Below are 13,501 nucleotides of genomic sequence, written 5' to 3'. Positions count from 1 at the left end.
CCATTTAAATGTACATAGTCCTTGGAGTTCACAGTTATCATAAAAGATAGCACAGAATCCCATTCTAAGGCCTAAGGATATACCTAGAAAAGTTATTAGCAACCTGGCCAAAGTGTCTATGCTTTCTTCCTTGGGCTATGCAGCTATATGCCCAGTGCAATGACCTGTAGTATTTAGGGGGACATGTCAACTTCTCCTTAGGCTATACTCTTGCTGAGGAAATGGCCCTTTGATTCTTTCAATGCACCTCACTTTTCTTAGTATGGACTTCAAACAGTACCAACAGTGACCAGCAGTTACCGGGCACTTGATCTACACAAGGACATTATATATGGCAGCTAACTAACACAGTGAGGTCAGTATTGTAGTACAGCTACTACGGCAAGTTAGATAGCTTGCCCTACGTCACACGGCTATTTTAAGTGAAGGATCTGAAATCTGAACCAGATGCCTTGCACTGCTGGGCTGTGAAGCTCACTGAGTATATCTTAGCTTCAGAGAGGCTTGGTTGGCAGGAGCCCTAGTGTTCATGACCAGCTTCCTAGATCTAGGTTTGACAAATTATAGAGTGAAGAATGGCAGGAGGCCGGGCAGTGGTGGCGCACACCTTTAATCCCAGCACTTGGGAGGCAGAGGCAGGCGGATCTCTGTGAGTTCGAGGCAAGCCTGGTCTACAAGAGCTAGTTCCAGGACAGGAACCAAAAAGCTATGGAGAAACCCTGTCTCGAAAAAAAAAAAAAAAAAGAATGGCAGAAATTTGGGTAGGAAGTTTCAGCTGAAGGCCCCACTTCTCAACACGATGCACTGGTGAGAATTCAGTTCTTAGCATGTGTGTGTTAGGGGCACACTCAAGCCATAACAGATGTAATTGGTGCCGTTGATCCTGCTCTGAAACAGAAGCACTATTTTTTTCTTTTTTTTTTTTTCGAGACAGGGTTTCTCTGTAGTTTTTGGTGCCTGTCCTGAAACTAGCTCTTGTAGACCAGGCTTTTCTTCAGACGTCTTCAGTCTTATTTCCTGGCTAGCATGGTTGTACACACTTGCTTTTGTTTATTTTGTTTTTAGAGAAGACAGGGTTTCACTGTGTAGTCCTGGCTGTCCTGGAACTTACTCGGTAGAACAGGCTGGCCTTGAACTCAGAGATCCACCAGCCTCTTCCTCCAAAGTGCTGAGATTAAAGGCGCGCACCATCACACCCAGCTTGAAATCCTATTTCAAACTTAGGAAAAGATTTTGTTTAGAGTTTTTTGGGGGGAGAGACAAAAATATTTTTGCTTAGATAAAAAGATTTTGCCTTAGAGTTCCTATTCTTCTCTGAGTACACCCATAAATCACTAATACTCTAACACATTGTTGGACTCTGAGTTCCAGGAGAGCAGTGTTCCTGTCTGGTCTAGGCATCATTGTCTCTATGGTGCTTGGCCTAGGCCTGGCACATTATACTCAATAAGAATTTCTCACTGAGCCAGGCGGTGGTGGCGCACGCCTTTAATCCCAGCACTCGGGAGGCAGAGGCAGGCGAATCTCTGTGAGTTCGAGGCCAGCCTGGACTACAAGAGCTAGTTCCAGGACAGGAACCAAAAGCTACGGAGAAACCCTGTCTCGAAAAATCAAAAAAAAAAAAAAAAAAAGAATTTCTCACTGGGTGGTGGTGGCGCGCAGCTTTAATCCCAGCACTCAGAGAGGCAGAGGCAGGTGGATCTCTGAGTTCAAGGTCAGCCTGGTCTACAGAGCAAGTCCCAGGACAGCCAGGGCTACACAGAGAAACCCTGTCTCAAAATAAATAAATAAAAGAATTCGCTAAAAACGGTGAATGAATGAACGAGTGGGAGTAGAAGTTGAGGCCCATAAATCCCAGGTCACTCGGCCACCCCGATCACGCTGCTCTATATTTTCATGAGAGACACTGCCTGGAGGATGATCTGGTCTGGATTCAGTTCCATTCTCATTAGCTGCTAGCTTCCAGAAAGTTGTTTAATCTCTTTTATTTGTATTTTATTGTGTTAGTGTACGAGTGTGGTATAAGTGTGTGTGTGTGTGGTGTCCAGAGAGGAGGTCCAGTGTCCCTTTACCATTGAGAAAGGCTTTCTCACTGAACCCGAAACTAGGCCGAGAGCTAGCAAACCCTGGTGACCGCATCTCTGCCCTCCGCCCGCTGCGCCGAGGTTACAGACACACCCATCACCATGCTGGCCTTTCACAGGGTGCTGGGTCTGAACTCAGGTCCTCAGGCCTGCACAGCCTGCACTCTCACCCGTGGGGCCACCTCTCCAGCTCCCCGTCTCTGTTTTACTATTTCTAAAACTGACTTAATAATAGAGCCTATTTTATCAGAAGGCTAGGACAAGCCCAGAGTGCAGAGATGCTGGCACACTGCGGGTTGCTCAGTGAAATCCCAATGGATGGGTCATTTTCCATTTTACAAAGCTGCGGTGAGGAATGAACTAGGTAGAGTGTCAATGTGCTTTGTGGATGCTTTACTATTGATATCAACTTCTCACAGGCCCAGGAGAGGGGGCGGAGAAGTGAGTTCTCTAAGGGCAAAGGAGGGGAAAGCTTAATGATAGAGAAGGCACGTTTTAGCTGTACCTGCCAAAAGCCAGATACTTGGCCTCATCCCTGCCCCAGGCCCAGGCTGACTAGATTCCTGATTCAGGAGCTTAAGGACTTAAGCAAGATGACCTTAGAGAACTTCCTGGAATAATCAGGAAGCTAACACTTAAAAGCACAGCAGCCGTGGGGTGTGGGGCAAAAGAATCACTGCAGGAGAGGAGGTGAGAGAGCCGTGTTTCCTTCCTCCACTGAGGGCAAAGTTAGTGTGGTGAGGAATTCTCCAAATGCAAGAGGATGTGGAATGGGAGCGAGCATGGGGAAGGAAAGGAGACTCAGACTCGCTTCCTCTTTGGAGATGAAAAAGTGATTCTGTCTTACCTGACAGGGAATGGCTGCTCTACTTCAGGAGAGTGGTCCAGTGAGATGATTAGAAAGGAGGTCAGGAGAAGGGTAGACTCAGCCTTCTGGGTCTTTCTTTTTTTAACCCCCCCCCATTCTCTATATTCAGCATGTATGCACCCAGGTATCCTTACCATTCTCTGAAGGTTCATAGCGGTCAATTAATTCCAGAGCAAGGTCGCGGGCGTTTTCTTTTTCTTTCTGATCCTCTCTAAGGAAATCCACAAATTCCAGCAGGGTCAACTTCTGTCCATCTGATGAAAAGTGCTCGAATAGTTGCTCAACCTCAGTACGCTTAGTCAGTGCCTTATAGAAATGCACAAATTCTTCCCCTTCTAGAGTATCAGACTGGGACACATCTGCTGTCTGCAAGAGAAGATTTGACAGGGAATGGATAAACACTGGGAAATGGTACGCTCCTTTGTCCTGTAGGGTTATGGCCAGCAAGCTTCAGGACTCAATCTCTCTCTCTCTCTCTCTCTCTCTCTCTCTCTCTCTCCTTTCTCTCTCTCTCTCTCTCCTCTGTCTCTCTCTCCTTTCTCTCTCTCTCTCTCTCTCTCTCTCTCCTCTGTCTCTCTCTCTCTCTCTCTCCTTTCTCTCTCTCTCTCTCTCTCCTCTGTCTCTCTCTCTCCTCTGTCTCTCTCTCTCTGTCTCTGTATCTCTCTGTCTCTCTCCCCTCTGTCTCTCTCTCTGTATTTCTCTCTCCTGTCTCTCTCTGTCTCTCTCTCTCTCCTCTGTCTCTCTCTCTCTGTGTCTCTCTCTGTGTCTCTCTCTCTGTGTCTTTCTCTCTCCTCTGTCTCTCTCTCTGTGTCTCTCTCTCTCCTCTGTCTCTCTCTCTGTCTCTCTCTCTCTGTCTCTCTCTCTCCTCTGTCTCTCTCTGTCTCTCTGTCTCTCTCTCTCCTCTGTCTCTCTCTGTCTCTCTCTCTCTCTGTCTCTCTCTCTCTGTCTCTCTCTCTGTCTCTCTCTCTCTGTCTCTCTCTCTGTCTCTCTCTCTCCCTCGGGGGTACTCCCTGACACACACACCGTGCCTGACCTCTTACACAGATGCCAGGGTAGAACGTGAGTCCTATTCTCCTATTCTTACATGGCAAGCACTTTACTACCAGGCCTGTAAAAGGGGCATCTTAGCATGTGTTTATAGAAATCTCACAAACTCCTGACATTTCATACAAGTCACTCCAGGAAATAAAAGACAAAGTTTTAGCCCTATAATTTGCTGGAGGGAAAATTTTTAACTGAAAGGTTATATCTCTCAAAGGTCCTCTAATGGTTAGACAAGAACTGGGAGCAATGATACATGCCTTTAATCCCAGTTTAGGATCAGGAGTTTGACAGTGAGTTTGAGGTCAGTTGGGCTATATTTGACCCTGACTCAAAACAAGCAAACAGCAACAACTAGTCAGAATCTGTCACCTCCTCTTTAGTCACATTGCAGATGGAATTTTTTGTTTTGCTTTGTTTGTTTGTTTTTCAAGACAGGATTTCCCAGTAGCTAAGGAGTCAAAGTTCCAGGAAGCTCTCCTAGACCAGGCTGGCCTTGAACTCACAGAAATCTGCCTGCCTCACTTCCCAAGTGCTGGTTTGCAGATGGAATTTTGTAGTGGGCACCTGTGACACTCTGCTTATGAATAGGAAGTCCAATAATAATATATTGGAGTTTTTGTTTTGTTGAGACAGGGTCTCTCTATGTAGCCCTGGCTGTCCTGGAACTCTCAGTAGACCAGGCTGGTTTTGAATTTAGAGCTCTACCTACCTCTGTCTCCCAAGTGGTGGGTTTAAAGGCGTGCGCCACCACTCGGCTCCAATACATTAACATGCTGGTTTTGTTGTTTTATTTTGTGTTTTTTGGTTGTTTGTTTTTTGTTGTTTTTGGTTTTTTTGGTTTTTATTTTTTTTTTTGGTTTTTCGAGACAGGGTTTCTCTGTGGTTTTGGAGCCTGTCCTGGAACTAGCTCTTGTAGACCAGGCTGGTCTCGAACTCACAGAGATCCACCTGCCTCTGCCTCCCGAGTGCTGGGATTAAAGGCGTGCGCCACCACCGCCCGGCCTGGTTTTTGTTTTTTTAAGACAGGGTTTCTCTGTGTAATAGTTCTGTCTGCCCTGGAACTTGCTCTGTAGATCAGGCTGCCCGAGAGTTCTGGGATTAAAGGCATGTGCCACCAGTGCCCAACACGATTATGATTCATCCTCCCAACAAGACAGGGGGGCCAGCATCATTTCCCACACCAGTCCCACTGAGCTGATTATGGTAATAGAGACACAGCAAGGATTCAACAAATGAGTGCTGGCGGCTGAGCAGGGTCAGGGGCTTTCTGACCAATGAAAACATGGTCTGGCTGTCTCCTGCAAATCCCCCCCAGCAATGTACCTGAAAAAGACGGAGGGCATAGTCTTGATCCATTTCCACGTTCATCAGAAGCAGCAGCCGCTGGGCTTCTCCGAAACTCATCCTGCCGTCCTGGTTCCTGTCCCCTCGCTGGAACCACTCACTCACCCATCCAGCTCCGAGTCAAGGCAAAAGTCTGGGTGTTCATCCACTGACACCTCTCCTGTCTTTGCTGCCAGTCTCCCTCCCAATCCAATCCATTTTCTACGTGGCTGCTAGAATAACCCCTCCCAGCATAAATCTGTCTTGTCATTGTATGGCTCAGGCGCCTGCACGGACTCACCTCCCCGTGGTCTACAGAAAGAAACCTAAATTCTGACATAGAAGCGAAGATGCCCTGACCCTTGTGACCTGATCTGGCCCAGCCCAGTCGAGCCCAGCCTTCTCTGTGTGTCTGCCTTTGTACTTCTGCTGGTCTCAGCAACACCACCCCCACCTGCTTACTTCAGTCTGCTCTCTCCGAACCTTCATCTACGCTCTCCTCTCAGACAGGAGTGCCTTTCCCTTCCTCTTTCTTCAGGTTTGAATTATGCCACTTTTCTTTCTTTCTCTGACAGGGTCACATATAGTCAAGGATGACTTTGACCTTCTGATTCTTCTGCTTCTACCTCCTGGGTATTGGAATTAGCTGCACCAGTTCCCATGCCCAGGGTATTCGGGGTTGGGATTGATCCTAGCACTTCTTTTTTTTTTTTTTTTTAAAGAAAGGATATAGAAACCAATTTTTATTCATGAATCGCTCACACAATTCTGAGATAATCCCAGCACTTCTTGCATGCTCTGCAAGCACTCTGCCAACAGAGCTGCATGTCCAGTCCAAAATTGTAAGGACTCAACTCACATGCTACTGCTCCCCCGGCACTTTCTCAGAACGCTCTTATGTAGAGTCAAGTAGTCCTCTAATTTGGTACTTAAATTATTTACACGAATTGATTCTCTCAACTAAATAAAGTAATAAATGTGATCTCATTAATCTTGATGTTCCTAAAACTAAGCATAATGGTGGCTAGTCTGGCTAATTGGTACCGAGCGAATGTTTACATGAAGTAATGGACAATCTAGGAACTGCTTTTCCATTTATTGAAGGGTGGGTCCATAAGCCACTGTGTGTTGAGGTCAGGGGTATCAGAGGACTGGAACTCAGTCCTTCCACTCCATGGGCTCCAGGGATTGGATTCAAGCTGTCAGGGTTGGGGACAAGCACCTTCACTGGCTGAGTCACCTCACTGGCTTCAGTCTAGGAATCTTAGGGAGCCTGCACCATGGCACTCTCTGGGAGTTGCTTCCCGTGCCTGGGTAGTGAACGCCAATGGGGTGTGTCTGTTCAGCTCATAGGAGCAGCACCTTGCTTGCTCCTTCTCCTCCTTTTGCTGCCCCTCCCTCCTAGACCAGACTCGAACTCTTGTTCTCAAGCCGCTCATTTCTCTTTCAGAATCATCAGCTCTACTCCACCTGGATCCTCTGGCTTTCCTGTCTCTGCACCCCTGCCCATCTTCCCTGGGTCTGTAGCATCTGGCCCCTTCAGGAACCCCTGCCCACACCCTAACACCATCTGGTTGATACTGGTCCAGTTGCTCCTGGTGGTCCATGCTGGCAACAAGATCCACCAACAGCTGGAGTCCTCGCATCCAAATCTGGGCCTCTTCAACGCTGCTGGCTACTAGGTCCAGGTTGGGGCGGCGACCGTGAAAGACAATGGTGAAGCCTTGCTCCAGGGGGAACTCTTCCATTAGCTCGCGCAGCAACTCGGAATCATGGCCCTTACGTATTGTCTCCACATCAGAGATTGAAACTGTCAGAGAAGAAACAGGTGGGAGCCCTGAGGAAAGGGGATGAGGGATGGTGACCAGGACTCCTTTCTCTATGAGACATAGAGAGGAGAAACCTGAGTTTCTGAGGGCTGAATCCCAGGGACTTGTGGACAGGGTGACGGGGACCCAGTGATTCAGGAGTTGGCATGAGTCAGCGTTTTTTTGATCAGCACAGCAAAGAGGTTCAGCTAGACCTGGCAAGATCTGACTCCCAGTCAGTGAGAAGTGTGAAGAGCCAAACTTAACCTCTCAGTGTCCACATCTTAAACAGTGGATGGTCCCCATTCACCGCAGGTCACAGTGGTTCCCACAGGAGAACTAGTGAGGAGGACAAATATATCTGTAGAGTATAGCGGATGCCTATGTTTCAGGTTTGAAGGTTTCTTCTTTCAAGGTGCATAGAAGGGAGCAGGAGAAATTCCTCCATTCCTTACCTCAGCTCGGGGTGATGTGGTTTGTGACTATTAATATGTCTCTAAGCAGACTGCTTATTCTGCTATCAAGTGTTTTTGGGTATAAGAGCTGGCCTATTGGGATGTGTTTTATGCTCTGAAATACTGCAATGGCTAACATTTATGAACTTCACCCTGAAATAATGCAATGGCTAACATTTATGAACTTTGTCCAGGTTTCAGGTCTCATGCTGGGTGTTTCATACGTTAGCTCATCGAGTCTCTATAATTTACAGGTAGGTGCAGGTTAACTCTCATTTTGTAGATGAGAAACCTGAGTTCAATTTGTCCAGAGCTACTCACCAAGAGAGTGGCAGAGCCAGGGTCTTAATCTAGACAGTGTGATCACAGTCATGACCATAATAAATAACCTATTATTTATAGAGACTTATCACATGCCAAGGCTCTTCTAAGCCTCCTATGTGTAATAACTAATTTAATACTCATTACAGGCTGGTTTGTCGTCTTGTATAGAGCCACACAAGCGGGCCTGCACAAGAGACCACCATCACAGGATCCTGGTCCTCCCCCTGCCCTCAAACTTCTGGATTCCTCAGAGACCTTTCCACCCATATACCCACACACAGCTATTAAGGTCACTCACAAGTGAGCTTGGCTATGTCATTGGCTTGCCGTGCGTGCCAGACTGTCATGCCGTCATTCTGAAGCCTGAAGAATCTTAGCTTCTTCCAGAATCTGGTCCTCACCTTGCGCATCATCATGCCTTCTTGCATCAGCAGCAGGTCCTGATCAGTGGTCAGTCCTGAGCCAGGAAAAGCAGGGGCTCACTTAGCCAGCCGAGAGGCTGGAGGGCTCAGAGGAGCTCTGTAAGCAGCGTCTAACCTCCTTCATTCCCCAGGCTTGCCCTCAAGACCTATCCTCCTGCAGGGGTACTCACGGTCTTGAATCTGAGATGCCATCACCCACTGCTCCACCAGCTGGTGCCAGAGTCACTTAAAGGAACAAGGAGGAGCCAAGGGCTTTGGGTGAGTCCTAGAGATTAAAAGAACAAAAGAAGGAACTCAGGGTTTCCTTAATGGCACGTATTAGATACTTCATCTAATCTGTAGCTATCTGTGCTTCTGCATTTGCTAACTCTGAGGCTTAGCTAGGTGAAGAGAAGCCTGTCTCGATTCATGCACAGATTAGAATTTAAGATACACAGAGCTATCTTTGTTAGCTAGTTCCCATGGCTATCTCCAGGGAGGGCTAAAGCAGGACATGTTCCAAACCACTCTCTAGCTACCTACACTCAGTAGGTAACGTTACTCCACACCTAGCTCATTCCCCGTGTTCTCATTATTAGGGTCTACCATCTTGTAACCAACAGTTATCAGAACCTTGAATCTGTCCACACCCTAGCTGTCTCTCCTTTAGGTAGGATTATCCCAGTTTTTTTCCTTCCTGGAGCCCTGTCTACATTCTCATCTATATTGTGTCAAATTTCTAAAAATCTAGGGCAAATCTTTTATTTGTTCTTTCTTTGAGCAGAGTCTCATGTAGCCAAAGACAGGTCTTGAACTCCTGATCATCTTGTTCCCACCCATGGAGTGCTAGGGTCACAGATGGGAATCACCATGCCCAGCATCACCTAAAAGACAGTCAGTCCTTCCTCTAAATGTCAGCTTCCACCTTGTGGGCCTTGGGCTTTGAAGAAGACAGAATTACCTTCTCTGTTCCTGTGTCCAGGAGCCTTACATGTCCTGGAACATGGGAAGCCTGAGAACAGAGCCCAGGAGCCAGAACAGTTTCCCAAACCAGCCTTGGAAAACCACTTTGCCTTTTCCCCCATCCAACCATTCCAGAGCGATGGTTTTAACTTGTAGCTATGGGATGTATGGTCAAGAGAATGCCAGTAGCACCTCAGCCACAGCACGTGAGACCTGAGCTTCATGGAGGAGACTGGAGGCCAGGAAGACTGGCTGTCCTGCCAGAGTCAGTAAAACTGCAGTAGAAAGCAGATCTACCTACGACCAGTGCAGAGCTCACCAACGGCTCCCTTAGAAAGAGCCTCCTCCAGAAGGCAGGTTGAAGGAAGGCCAGGAATCAGTGGGGGACACTGGTGATCTCTCTCTCCTCTCCATCATCGTCTGGGTCCCCTACATCCCACCAAACAAGTTCCTTTTCTTCCCGTTTTCTTGACTTTCCCATTTCATGCCTGACCTCTTTCTTTTCCTTTCTTCCTAGCTCACTCTTTTCTCTCACAATCCTCTCTGTGCACTCAAGTCATGCTTTTTGTGTTCTCTTCTTGTCCTTCTCCTCATCCTTTTCCCCATCACCTTTTCCTGCCATTCCCCTCCTTTATCTCCACTAATTCTCGATAGCTCCGATTCTCAACTCCTTTACAGATTTTGAATCTATAGTCCAGGAGAGAGAACACATTGGTTTGGACACTCAGAAACATGCCCCTCCTCTCAGTCTCACTTTTCCCTGTATCCTAGGAGACTGACTAAACAAAGTGCCCTAAGAATGTGTTAGAACCTAAATGTTCTAGGGCTTGGTGTTTCTGCTGGTGTCTGAAAGGGAGGATGGTTACAATGGATGCAGGTGCAGTGGGGTAAGAAGAAACAAGGGGTTTGGGAGAGGGGGCACCAGTAAGGACACAGAGGATAAAATCTCAAAGTAAGAGAGATCGGGCCAGCTAGACACGATGGGAATCTTAACACTTGGGAAGTTAGAAGTGGAAGAATCAGGTGTTCAAGGTTATCCTTGGCTACATAGGAAGTTTGAGGGCAGCCTGCATTCAGAGAGAGAGAGCGAGAGAAGAGGGAGAGTAACACATATACATCTATTTGGAATCTTTGAAGATTCAGATAATAACCTCTGTAATAAAGACATAAACTTTCCTAGTACTAGTGGCCCAGTATTACAGAGCAAGCAAGATTTGATCCTCTGCCTCCAGGCCATGTTGTATCACCTACAGATGGAGTTCGGAAGTGAAAACATATATGCCAATAACATTACAGTAAGATTCAGGGTATCTCAAATGTCTTTCTGAGGGGCAGGAAGGAAGAGAACTATTTTATCTAGTTCCTAGGGGTTATGGCTAACCTGGCTCAGATAAAGCAGGTGGGATGGCGCTGGTCACGGGTCACAGCCCTTAGAATGTTAGAACTTACAGGCTCTCACAGCACATAGACTTGAACTGAGATCACTATCTCCTGAAGAGTCTCTTAGAATTTGCCAGATCAAAATTTCCAAGGATGAGGTGTGAGGATATTTAGTGGGCATCTTAACAAGCACTCCTGGTACAAAGGCAAGTCTGGGAAGCCCTAAGTTCCCCCATTACAGACCCTGAAGCTGTCTGCGGTCTCAAGTCCTGTAGCACACAGCAGGCTGGCGTACCAAGAACTCGCCCTGGCTCATTAAGCAGGCAAGGAACAAAGCACAGAACTCCAATGCTGACTCTTTCCAAAGATGTCTTAAATTATCTCCCTACTGCCAGGAGTTCTGATATCTCGTGGGTTTTGGACAGTCCTCATTCGTTAACCCTCAACAGTCTATTAATATATCTTTATTGATGAGCAGCTACTCTTATTCTGCCTCTTCTCCTATTGCGGTGGCTAGCGTCAGCACTCATGGCCCTGGACAGATAAGAGTTTTCTCTATAAAAGGGTGATTGAAGCCGGGCAGTGGTGGTACATGCTTTTAATCCTAGCACTCGGGAGGCAGAGGCAGGAGGATAGCTGTGAGTTCAAGATCAGCCAGGTCTACAGGCTCCAAAACTACAGAGAAACCCTGTCTCGAAAAACAAATACAAAAGCAAATAATAATAAATGTGACTGATACTGCCAGAAACAAAACTGTTTAAGCCTGGCGGTGGTAGCAGCACACACCTTTAATCCCAGCACTCGGGAGGTAGAGGCAGGTGGATCTCTGAGTTCGAGGCCAGCCTGGTCTACAGAATGAGTTCTAGGACAGCCAGTTCTAGCCAGGGCTACCCAGAGAAACCCTGTCTCGAGAAACCAGAGCAAACAAACAAAACTGAGTCAGAGGATAAATAGAAGAGAACCAGGAGGAGGGAGAGAGCCCGGTGGAGCCGCAGGGTAAAAGAAGGAGCCTAGTTTAACCTAATCAAGATAGGTATGCACCTGTGGCGCTGCGTCAGTCCAGCAGGCGTGGAGAGAGATTGGTTGGTTAGAGCTCCAGGGCCCTTACCGCGGATAAGATAGCAGCGGTCCTGTCTTCGAGCAACGCCTCCGGAGCTCTGCAGTGTTCTCCGCGGAGAACGGGAAGGCTCAGCCCGGCTCCTCTTCTCCTTTGCACTTGACTGCAGTCTTCAAGTGCAGTTTGCTGCCCTGACTGGCAGAGTTACAGCCAAGGAGAAGGAGTAGGCAGGGGAGAGGTGGGAGCGCTTTCCTCAGTCCAGCCGATCTAACTCTTAAAGGCCCAGGACACTGGTCAAGTGAGGAGCTGTGGGGGTGGGGAGGCAGAAAAGGATTAAGGGAATGGATTGAGGTTGACAGGCAACACGTCTCCAGGGAGAAGGAGCCTGGCTGTCTTTTATCTTGTTGCCTCCCTACCGGTACCCCTTACTGACTGACCCCAATCCCGCAATTGCTCTCTAAGTGAAACCCAAGGCCGTCTATTGCAGCTTTGAGAATCACGGCTTTTCATTCTGGCCAGCGTCTGTGTGGAATACCACTGTCTTTGCCCTCATTTCCTCTGGCTGCTTTCCACAGCGCCTCTTTCTGCCAGCTTGCTCCTCTGTTTCTGCATCCTGTCTTGCAAGGGCAATCAGTCTAAGTGTGTAAAGATACAGGAACAGGGCAAGGCAGGGAGAAGGGAAGAGATCAGTTTGAAAGACAGTTTCTATGCACTTGTTACCCGGATCAGATCATTTATATGATGGGTTATTTTGTTTTGTTGGGGAAGGCTTTTTTTTTTTCCTTAGACTAACCTTGAACTTGATCTGTACTTGAACTTGACCTGTAGCCGGGGATGACCTTGGACTCTAGATCCTCCTGCTCCCACCTCTGAGCGCCGAGATTCATGCATGGACCACTGTGTCCAGTTTAAGGGGTAACAAAGATGAAACTCAGGACTTCTCAGATACTGTGCAAGCACTGTGCTGACTGAACGACATCCTCAGGCCCCTCTTTCCTTTTGTAATCATTTATTCAATGCCAGGGTATTTATTTATTTTTGAGATGGGAGTCTTGCTATTTAGCCAAGCTGGCCTTGAACTCACAACCCCCCTGCCTTACTGTTAGGATTATGGGCAAGAGCCAACATGCCTGGCCACACATAACAAAGGTATAAAAATGAAGCAAGGTGCCGGGTGGTGGTGGCGCACGCCTTTAATCCCAGCACTCGGGAGGCAGAGGCAGGCAGATCTCTGTGAGTTCGAGATCAGCCTGGTCTACAGAGCTTGTTCCAGGACAGGCTCCAAAGCCGCAGAGAAACCCTGTCTCGAAAAACCAAAAAAGAAAAAAAAAGAAAAAAAATGAAGCAAGGTATTAAGGAAGCCCACACCCATCTGCCTTTTTTTTTTTTTTTTTTTGGTTTTTCGAGACAGGGTTTCTCTGCGGCTTTGGAGCCTGTCCTGGAACTAGCTCTGTAGACCAGGCTGGTCTCGAACTCACAGAGATCCGCCTGCCTCTGCCTCCCGAGTGCTGGGATTAAAGGCGTGCGCCACCACCGCCCGGCTGTTTTTTTGTTTTTCTTTTTTTCTTTTTTTTTTTTTTTTTGCTTTTTCGAGACAGGGTTTCTCTGTAACTATGGAGCCTGTCCTGGAACTAGCTCTGTAGACCAGGCTGGTCTCGAACTCACAGAGATCCGCCTGCCTCTGCCTCCCGAGTGCTGGGATTAAAGGCTTGCGCCACCACCGCCCGGCTTGTTTTTTTGTTTTTCAAGATAGGGTTGCTCTGTGTAACAGCCCTGGCTGCCCTGGAAGACACT

The 13,501-nt window shown here is 47.6% G+C and overlaps 1 protein-coding gene across 10 annotated transcripts in view; it reads right to left on the bottom strand.

Moving 5' to 3' along the window:
• The window catches only part of Plcd4 (phospholipase C delta 4), a 30,185-nt gene extending 17,769 nt beyond the window's left edge, over window positions 1-12,416 (bottom strand). For 4 of the 10 annotated variants that reach the window (XM_075951590.1, XM_075951594.1, XM_075951595.1 and 1 more), the window contains exons 1-6: window positions 11,692-12,264; window positions 8,499-8,593; window positions 8,205-8,363; window positions 6,901-7,129; window positions 5,320-5,449; window positions 3,087-3,318 (exon numbers count right to left, since the gene is read on the bottom strand). In XM_075951590.1, the coding sequence (XP_075807705.1) occupies window positions 3,087-3,318; window positions 5,320-5,449; window positions 6,901-7,129; window positions 8,205-8,363; window positions 8,499-8,520 (772 nt within the window). In that variant the 5' untranslated portion in view covers window positions 8,521-8,593; window positions 11,692-12,264. Of the gene's footprint in view, window positions 1-3,086; window positions 3,319-5,319; window positions 5,450-6,900; window positions 7,157-8,204; window positions 8,364-8,498; window positions 8,594-11,691 lie in introns of all 10 variants that reach the window. The other 6 variants (XM_075951592.1, XM_075951587.1, XM_075951593.1 and 3 more) reach the window with 3 other exon arrangements.
• Between the last annotated feature and the right edge of the window lie 1,085 nt (window positions 12,417-13,501).

Source organism: Microtus pennsylvanicus, chromosome 17 (assembly GCF_037038515.1).
Source record: "Microtus pennsylvanicus isolate mMicPen1 chromosome 17, mMicPen1.hap1, whole genome shotgun sequence".
Taxonomy (NCBI): domain Eukaryota; kingdom Metazoa; phylum Chordata; class Mammalia; order Rodentia; family Cricetidae; genus Microtus; species Microtus pennsylvanicus.
This window is presented reverse-complemented; position numbering and strand designations above follow the sequence as displayed.